Source organism: Nothobranchius furzeri, chromosome 17 (assembly GCF_043380555.1).
Source record: "Nothobranchius furzeri strain GRZ-AD chromosome 17, NfurGRZ-RIMD1, whole genome shotgun sequence".
Lineage (NCBI taxonomy): Eukaryota > Metazoa > Chordata > Actinopteri > Cyprinodontiformes > Nothobranchiidae > Nothobranchius > Nothobranchius furzeri.
The window spans coordinates 57,700,227-57,709,643 of NC_091757.1; the positions used below are offsets into that span (position 1 = coordinate 57,700,227).

The 9,417-nt window shown below is 42.6% G+C and overlaps 1 protein-coding gene across 1 annotated transcript in view; it reads right to left on the bottom strand.

Annotated features, from left to right (window-relative positions):
- Positions 1-666: 666 nt before the first annotated feature.
- The window catches only part of LOC107394351 (lysosome membrane protein 2), a 12,892-nt gene continuing 4,141 nt past the window's right edge, over positions 667-9,417 (bottom strand). Inside the window, 11 exon segments of the mRNA XM_054731689.2 lie at positions 667-1,513; positions 1,614-1,665; positions 1,755-1,828; positions 2,127-2,245; positions 4,101-4,264; positions 4,516-4,635; positions 6,531-6,595; positions 6,910-7,104; positions 7,202-7,266; positions 7,269-7,327; positions 7,454-7,596. Of these exon segments, the coding sequence (XP_054587664.2) occupies positions 1,364-1,513; positions 1,614-1,665; positions 1,755-1,828; positions 2,127-2,245; positions 4,101-4,264; positions 4,516-4,635; positions 6,531-6,595; positions 6,910-7,104; positions 7,202-7,266; positions 7,269-7,327; positions 7,454-7,545 (1,155 nt within the window). The 5' untranslated portion in view covers positions 7,546-7,596 and the 3' untranslated portion in view covers positions 667-1,363.

The following is a 9,417-nucleotide window of genomic DNA, read 5'->3' on the forward strand; positions in this document are numbered from 1 at the left end:
AACGTGATCTTCAGCTTCTGCTGGAGCGGTTCACAGCCGAGTGTGAAGCAGCTGGGATGAGAATCAGCTCCTCTAAATCTGAGACCATGGTCTTGATTCGGAAAAGGGTAGAATGCCTTCTCCGGGTCAGGGATGAGGTCCTGTCCCAAGTGGAGGAGTTTAAGTATCTCGGGGTCTTGTTCACGAGTGAGGGAAAACTGGAGCATGAGATCGATAGGCAGATTGGTGCTGCATCTGCAGTGATGCGGGCGTTGTAGCGGTCTGTCGTGGTGAAGAGAGAGCTGAGTCAGAAGGCGAAGCTCTCGATTTACCGGTCGATCTACGTTCCTACCCTCACCTATGGTCATGAGCTTTAAGGTAGTGACCAAAAGAACCAGATCACGGATACAAGCCGCCAAGTGGCTCGGGCATCTGGTCAGGAGGCTTCCTGGATGCCTCCCTGGTGAGGTTTTCCGGGCACGTCCAACCGGGAGGAGACCTAAAGGTAGACCCAGGACACGGTGAAGGGACTATGTCTCTCACCTGGCCAGGGAACGTCTTGGGATTCCCCCGGAGGAGCTGGCCCAAGTGGCTGGGGAGAGGGAAGTCTGGGCCTCTCGCCTTAGGCTAGTGCCCCCACAACCCGACTCCAACCATCTAATTTCCCTCTGGGATTAATAAAGTATCTTCCAATCCAATCCAGTTTATTTATAAAGCACTTTACAAGACCCAGCACAGGAACAAAGTGCTGTACAGAAAGTACATTAAAACAATTGACTAGAAAGAAAACAGCAAAGATAAATAAAACACATGATACATAAAATTAAACTAGCCCTATATTAAAAATAAAAACTTGATAAAACTTGATAAAACCGCATTTGAATCACCTAAAACAGCTAAAATAAAATAAAAAATAGAAACCAACATCTCACAAGGTATTAAAAGCCAGGGTAAAGAGGTGTGTTTTCAGGAGTGCCTTAAAAGCAGATAAGGAACTGGCCTGTCTTATCTCTAAAGGAAGTTCGTTCCACAGTTTTGGGGCTGCAACAGCAAAAGCACGATCTCCTCTAAATTTACGCTCAGTCCTGGGTACAATCAGGAGCAGCTGATCAGCAGACCTGAGAGAGCGGGAGGGAGTGTAAGGCTGTATCAGATCAGAGAGATAAGAGGGGGCAAGGCCATGAAGACCTTTAAAAGCAAATAAAAGAATTTTAAAATGAATCCTAAAAGAAATGGGCAGCCAGTGAAGTGAAGCTAAAACAGGGGAAATGTGCTCAAACTTTCGAGTGCCAGTTAAAAGACGAGCTGCGGCATTTTGCACTCTCTGAATTGAATTGAATAAGCGGATGAAAATGGATGGATGGATTGATTTTATTTTGTTACCCTACCAATTAAAGTATTTTTGCACTTGCATCCCTTGTGCTGTTTGAAAAAGGAACTCTTTTAACCAAGTTACCAGGCTGAAGGTAAACACCGGCCCGCTTCTGATCGTCTTTTTCATCTGTGCTGCTGAGTCGTCATCAATGGTTGATGTCTGGGGTCATGGAAAGAAGAGTGTAATGATTTGGGGTTTATTTGTGGGTGCTAGGAAATGAAACTAAACAAAAAATTAGTGTTAAAGAAGAAAGCCGTACCTCACTGACAAACAAGATGGGGAATACGGTTTTCTGGATGTACCTCATGTTTCTGAAGGATGGAGAAGAGGAACAAGGAGACTAGGGAAAACATCAAGCTCAGCACAAGAGCACAAAGTGTCAAGAGTTTAGCAAACTTACCTGAAGCCTGAGAACCTCTTCAGAAGGACATTGAGCTGCGTTCTCTTACAGGAGCGAATGGGAACCCCTAAAGTCTGAGAGATTCAGAGGAGATCCTTCCTTTACTTTTGCAATTATATCTTGATTGTATTTTATATTTATCTGTTAAAGGGGCCAAAGTTTTACTGTTACCCTTAATCTTTTCTTACAAATGTTCAAATAGACTAAAAAAACATGACATTTAACTCAGTTCAGGCTCCATTAACTAAATAATTCACAATAAATTATAAAAAAGATAAATAAATAAGTAAACTTGTGCCTATTGGATCAGAACACGAGCTCAAAGATCAACTCAGTTCTACTGTGAGATGATGTTAGAAGTGTTTGTGGTACCGGCTGCAGGTCCAGGTACGTCTCATGGTACTCCTTCTGCGGTTTGAGCCCATCCACAGTGTCGATGTACGCTTTGTCCGCCTGATAAAAGCGGGGGAAAGACATAACGACAGGAAGTCCTGGATGCAAACAAGACAAACACATGATTGAGGCATGTTCACAGCTTAAAGACCAAGTTCACTCTTTTTTTTCAACACATTTACAGTGGTTTCTGGAACAAAGTACTGCATGAGTGTTGATCTCTGTGGGAAAAAAAGCTCTTGTGCTCCTGATTCAGGAGGTAGAAATGAGCCACAGCTAAGTTTATCTTCAGGCGATATTTCTGATCTTTGAATATCTCGCCTCAGCCGCGCGACTCCACCACGACTCCGCTCTGCACCGCTGATTTAAAAAAGAACAGTACTGGTTTCTCGGTGAACATGGCCTTTAAAGCCTGGGGCACACAGAAGACAGACGCCCTGTATCACATCACACCCGCCGTCTTTTTAAAAGAAGCCCTTATAGTTACTGAGAGTGGCTACACGGGAATCGCAACGCCACGTCCCAGAAACGCCGGTCCGCGCCACGGTGCTGAAGATAGGCACCTGCTCTATTTCAAGCGCCGTGGCGCGGCTGTTTACGACATTTTGGAGTACTTAACAAAAGACATTATGACATGGAACGGCTCTACGGCTCAAACCCCTCTGCTAAAACATGAACGAGGAGCTTACAAATGCTACTTGATTACAATATTAATAACTTTAAAGTACTATTGATCTCAAAATATTCTAATAAATAGCGTACTTACATATTTTTTATGAATTAGAGTCTCACAAAACATGACGGCAAGTCTGATCATAAACAAAAAAGTCACTTTCCGCTTCCTGTTCTCATGTCCCACATGATGTTGTGACTATGGCGGTTCAGCGAGTCCTGTGTGACCATTTGGCTTCCCAAAACCGCGGCGCTTCCGTGGCACAGCGCATCTGCCTTCTGTGGGCCCAGGCTTAAGACCATTTAAAATAAACAAGGGAAAGAAGAAACATATAAAAGAGGATATGCAAGATAACAGGATGCACCATCTAACTCATTAAGTAAACATACAGTTGTGTTTGTAAGTGATAGTGTGCAGATTGCATCGAGTCACTGGCTCTGCCGGTCCCATATTAAGCATGCATGTAGCGAAGGTGGAGAGGAAAACTCCCCTTTAACAGGAAGAAACCTCCAGCAGAACCTGGCTTAGTATGAACTGCCATCTGCCACAGCTGACTGGGGGTTTAAGAAGATGGAGCAGACGCAAAAAAATAAAACAAACAGATGAACTAAGAGTGCTTTCCAAGTTAAAGAGATCATAAAGTTAACAGAATATTTAAATGTTGGCTGTAGTTTGCCAGCTGATGCCCCCTCTAGGAAGGTATCACAGCCAAACAGGAAAGATTTTAAGATTTTCACTAAGATCTATAAAATAAAAAAAGTTTTATGCTTTAGTGAACGTAACTTTTCTAAATATCAGACATAATCTTGCACTGGAAAACACAAAAAGCTTTTGGATAAGATCATTACAATTATCCACAACAGAACAGTTTCCTATTTGTTAATAGGTAAAAATAATAATAATAATTCTGTTACTAACACTTAGTAGCTGCAATTAAGTAATTAACTTTAGTAAAGTTCAGTAAACAGGAAAGTAACCCTAACCCTGGGGTGTGAGAGAAGCTAGAGATGTGGGCGTAAAACAAAACAAAGGGAGGTTTATAAGATGAAAATACGCCCAGTGAGATTTAAAGCAACACCTTTTGCATGAACACAGTAGAAAGGAAAACATAACTGTCAAATAGAAAATAGAAAAATAAAAGTAACCATAACTAATTGTTCAGTGGATGGGGGTTGGAGAACTGTTCAAAGGCAGCTGGGGCGATGTATCTCCTTGTTTTAATAATATACTCAGTTAAACTTCTTAATATTGTTAACTGGTTGATGGAAGGAAAGTCATACCTTCTCGACAAACGCCAACTTTCAGCACCCCAATGCCAAGACACATCTCCAGCATGCAGGCGACAGCATTGTTGAGGCTCATGAGCACGTCGGCAGGGGGAGCAAAGCGGTAAGCCCGAACTCCCTTCACCTCCACCTCCTTCATGTATGTCAGGTGGATTGAACTCAGAAGGAAAAACAACAAGTACTCCTTTAAATGGCAGCAAAACGTCTCATTAGTGACTCAGTCTAGATTGATCACCCCTGCTGCGTTTCATTGGTTGCCAGCCTTGTCGTAAGCTGTAACAGCACACGTCTTTTTGAACTGGTGAGTAAATGTCACTGCTGGTATTTCCTACCATAACCCTCAAAGGTAGTCATCCTACTCCCAGAATGCTTTGACTGTAAACAAATGTGACAAAAAGCACGTGTGTACCGGCAGAGCTCAGCTGCAAAGATGTACAGCAGCTCGTTCTTGTTGATAAGGGGGTGGAAGACCGCGCCCTCCATTCCGCTGATCACGCTGCTCTGGCTGGAGGGCCACCACGACATTTTCCTGTTGATCAGGGAGACCCAGGAATGTTATTGCTGGTACACCTTTGTGCGTATTTGTATTTGAAATTAGAATATCACATTAAAATGAAAAGAAATTATGACTTTAAAGTTCATTATTGTCTGTAATGTACTGATAAACATTAGACTTTCATATATATTAGATTCATTACACACATCTAAAGTAGTCCAAGCCTTTTAATGTTTCTAATATTGATGATTGTGGCGTACAGCTCATGAAAACCCAAAATTCCTGTCTCAAAGAATTAGCATATTTCATCCGACCAATAAAAGAAAAGTGTTTTCAATACCAAAAAAAGTCAACCCTCAAATAATTATGTTCAGTTATGCACTCAATACTTGGTCGGGAATCCTTTTGCAGAAATGACTGCTTCAGTGCGGTGTGGCATGGAGGCGATCAGCCTGTGGCACTGCTGAGGTGTTATGGAGGCCCAGGATGCTTCGATAGCGGCCTTAAGCTCATCCAGAGTGTTGGGTCTTGTGTCTCTCCACAATATCCCACAGGTTCTCTACGGGGTTCAGGTCATACCATGGTCAGTAAAGCATTTACCAGTGGTGTTGGCACTGTGAGCAGGCGCCAGGTCGTGCTGAAAAATGAAATCTTCATCTCCATAAATCTTTTCAGCAGATGGAAGCATGAAGTGCTCCAGAATCTCCTGATAGCTAGCTGCATGGACCCTGCCCTTGATAAAACACAGTGGACCAACACCAGCAGCTGACATGGCGCCCCAGACCATCACTGACTGTGGGTACTTGACACTGGACTTCAGGCATGTTGGCATTTCCCTCTGCCCAGTCTTCCTCCAGACTCTGGCACCTTGATTTCTGAATGACGTGCAGAATTTGCTTTCATCCAAAAAAAGTACTTTGGACCACTGAGCAACAGTCCAGTGCTGCTTCTCTGTAGTCCAGGTCAGGCGCTTCTGCCGCTGTTTCTGGTTCAAAAGTGGCTTGACCTGGGGAATGCGGCACCTGTAGCCCATTTCCTGCACACACCTGTACACGGTGGCTCTGGATGTTTCTACTCCAGACTCAGTCCACTGCTTCCGCAGGTCCCCCAAGGTCTGGAATCGGTCCTTCTCCACAATCTTCCTCAGGGTCCGGTCACCTCTTCTGGTTGTGCAGCGCTTTCTGCCACACTTGTTCCTTCCCACACACTTCCCACTGAGGTGCCTTGATACAGCACTCTGGGAACAGCCTATTCATTCAGAAATGTCTTTCTGTGTCTTACCCTCTTGCTTGAGGGTGTCAATGATGGCCTTCTGGACAGCAGTCAGGTCAGCAGTCTTACCCATGATTGCGGTTTTGAGTAATGAACCAAAAGTCTCAGGAATCTTTTGCAGGTGTTTAGAGTTAATTAGTTGATGCAGATGATTAGGTTAATAGCTCGTTTAGAGAACCTTTTCATGATATGCTAATTTTTTGAGATAGGAATTTGGGGTTTTCATGAGCTGTACGCCAACATCATCAATATTAGAAACAAAAAAAGGCTTGAACTACTTCAGTTGTGTGTAATGAATCTAATATATATGAAAGTCTAATGTTTATCAGTACATTACAGACAATAATGAACTTCATCACAATATGTTAATTTTTTTAAAGGACCTGTATAGTGAGGGACCACTGTACTTGAGATAGGAAAACTACTTTCAACCATCTAAAGTATACTTTAGCTCACTTAGGGTATCCAAATATTTATTTTGCAATGCTGCTCTGGTTAAAACCAGAGAGCAAAGGCTTACCTCTTGGACTTTTGGATGCAAGTTTTGCAACAAAAGTAAACGGGGTTATCATGTAAAGTGGGAAAAGGGAGCAACATGCTGACAAAAAAGTGTCCTCTGAGCTCAACAGTTGGTGTTGGCTGATGTGAAACTTTACCTCAGGCTATTCCATGTTTCAATCTTCTCATTACTCCCAAGTCCCTCTTTGTAAAGGCTGTTTTTCTGTGCAAAAACAGGTAAAGTAGCCTTGATGACAAGCAGTTCAGGAAACAGTGGAAACACAAAATGCTAGAAACTGTGTTGAAAATAAGATGTAAAACAGGATATGTTTCACTTTTTGTTAATCATCTAATATAAAGTTGCACTTTAGGATAATGAGGATGATTACTCTTACTTAATGACAAGCTGCTGATGTTGGTCTGGAAACGGATGCATGACTGCGTTCCATCAGCACTTCAATGACTTTACCACCAACTTCCCTTTTCGTTGTTGTTCTGGCAACCTCTCAAACATCAGCACAGAAACAACAACCTCACCTTCCACATCAGCCCAAAATATTCGTCCACTTCGGGTTGCAAAGAGTGGATCTTCGTTAGAAGAGGGTCTTTAAAGCCCCACAGGATCTCATGGACAGTGCGGGTCATGAACAGGCTGACATTCAGGCTGTCCACAAACATACAGACCACAGTTCGCAGAATAAAGGAAAAGGTTTCCATGTCATTCATCAAAGCCTTACGAAGACAAACCGAGAAGGAGAAAATTGGTCAAATGGATCAGACATAAGCCGGTCAAACCAAAGAGCAATGCAGTGCAGACACACTGTCTCACCACAAGTGGGATGTTGATGGTCCTGACGAGGTCAACTTCAGGGTTACCAGCAGACTTCTTCGGGTTTTGGGGTTCAGGGCATAAACTTTGGTTCCGTTTTCCAGGAAAGTTACATTTTCTTGTGCTCTGAAGAGGACCAAACGTCGCTCAGTTAGTTCAGACAAAAACAAAACTGAATCCTCCTAAAATGCTCAAATCTTTGCTTTTTCCGTAACTATTTGTCTCTTTTACACCACAAAGGTAAAAACTTACCTGTAAGTATAAGGCCCAATCTGTTGAACAGATGCCTTCCCTCCTGCCAACAACACTTCGGGATTGGTAACGTTGAAGAAGTAAAACTCCATGTAAACTGGTGGAGGGGGGTTCTTCCATGCTTGAAAGACTTGGCTCTTGTCCTGTCATCCAAAGAATAGTAAACAACCTTGTTCATTTAGAAAAACGTCAAATCAAATCTCCCAAATATGTTTTTTAACTCTGAAAAAGCAGTTTGTTTTCTCAGTTTCAGGCACTTCCAAAGCCTATCCTTTCTGAACAAGTTCTCCATCAGTGAACACACGTTGCTTGCTGCACTTTCAGGGTGAGCCGGCTGGCCAAGCCCCCAAAAACCCAAAGAGAAGCAGAGGGAAAATGTCCTTCAGAGGAGGAACGTCAGGACAGGCAGCATGTCTAAGCAAAAAGGAGTCTGACTTGAGGAAGCTTGAACAAGAATCCTGGGGAAAAAAAAAAACATTTTCTTTTGGCACAGGAGGACATTCATATATGTGTGTAATGATGGGAGAATATTGCAGTCATGGAAAGGCAAAATTGGACTGCCTGAAACCCCTTGAGTAGAGAGGTGCACTTGAAAGGATCCATGCATTGTTTTCTGTGGGCCTTTAAGCACTAATATAGGATAGGGTGTGCGTGAAGCTTCCTGCTTTGGTCACCATTTCCAACATTCAGCGTTTTACCTAATAGAGTTTTGTTGTTCTCCAAGTTCAGCTTCAGCATCTTCTCTTGCACAAAGATGTTGGATTGATATTTAAAAAGAAGAAAAATAGACTAAATCTGGGGGGTTAGTTAGTTTGTTTCCCAAAAACACAAATAATGTAAAAAGGAACTAGAGGTGTCTGAAGGAGTACAAGTCTCCAGGGCTTTGTAGGAATCTGCTACTTAATTAAGAAAGAAGTGAAACCAGAACATGCACAAAGAAGGTATGACCATCATTTCAACTGGAACAAATGAACAAAGCAGTTTGTTTTTTGGTAACTAATTACAATCTGTCACTCTGAAACAACAACAGCTTTTTAGAGACCAAACGTTTGACTGCAGCATGCGTGAACTCCTGTTTTTGCCAGTCGTGAGCAAAGGTCTTCTGAAAAGTCCTGAAGCCAAGTTAAATAACATTTGTCCCAGAAAATGACTTAAAAACAGTGTTGAAAGTGCTAAATCAGCCTTAGACAAACAACAGTTTAATGTTTGGTATTAAAAATACAAGAAAATAATTAATTTTCTAAAAGTATACAATAATAAAATAACATGCCAATGTTTGTTGTAAAAAAGAAAAAACACATTTATTTTACCTATACCTAAAAAGTATAGTTTTCAATTGAAGCAGATTAATCCAAAGGATTTAGACCAGAGGGGTTTAAATGAGTGAGTGTTTTGTTTCTTTCTTTTTCTTTTCTGCCACTTGATCTGAAGGCTTGGGCTTGGCCCAAGCAGGAAGAACAAGGAATTAGGCGACTGCAGTCTGGCACAAAGGATGCCCTTAAGGCCAAGAAATCAGTCCTCACATGACTTCGTGCTACTTCCCTTCAAACTCGACTCACGACACAACGTTGGTGTCTTGGAGGTAGCTTCACCCAAGTCCACATTGATGCGGACTTGGGTGAAGTGCGGATCAAGGGTGCAAAAGGGGCGTGATCAACTTGCACACTTGAGAATCGGGACACCATACGCACTTGCACCCTTGGTCGGGATCGCGCAATTGAAGGGCGCAAGGATGGAAGTGCGATTATTGGGATTGGGCCTGGGTTTCCTGCACAGAAAGGGGTAGATTACTTACGTTTTTAAAAAATGGGAATCACGTGAAATGTTGTCATGAGCCGCAGCTCTCAGACTCCCCTGAGAGCAAAGAAGTCCTCATTCTCCTCAGTGTGGGAGTTTCAGGGATTTTAACCAGCAATGATGCGTTCCTGTGTGTTATTACAGCAAACAACATCCAATGTGCGCAA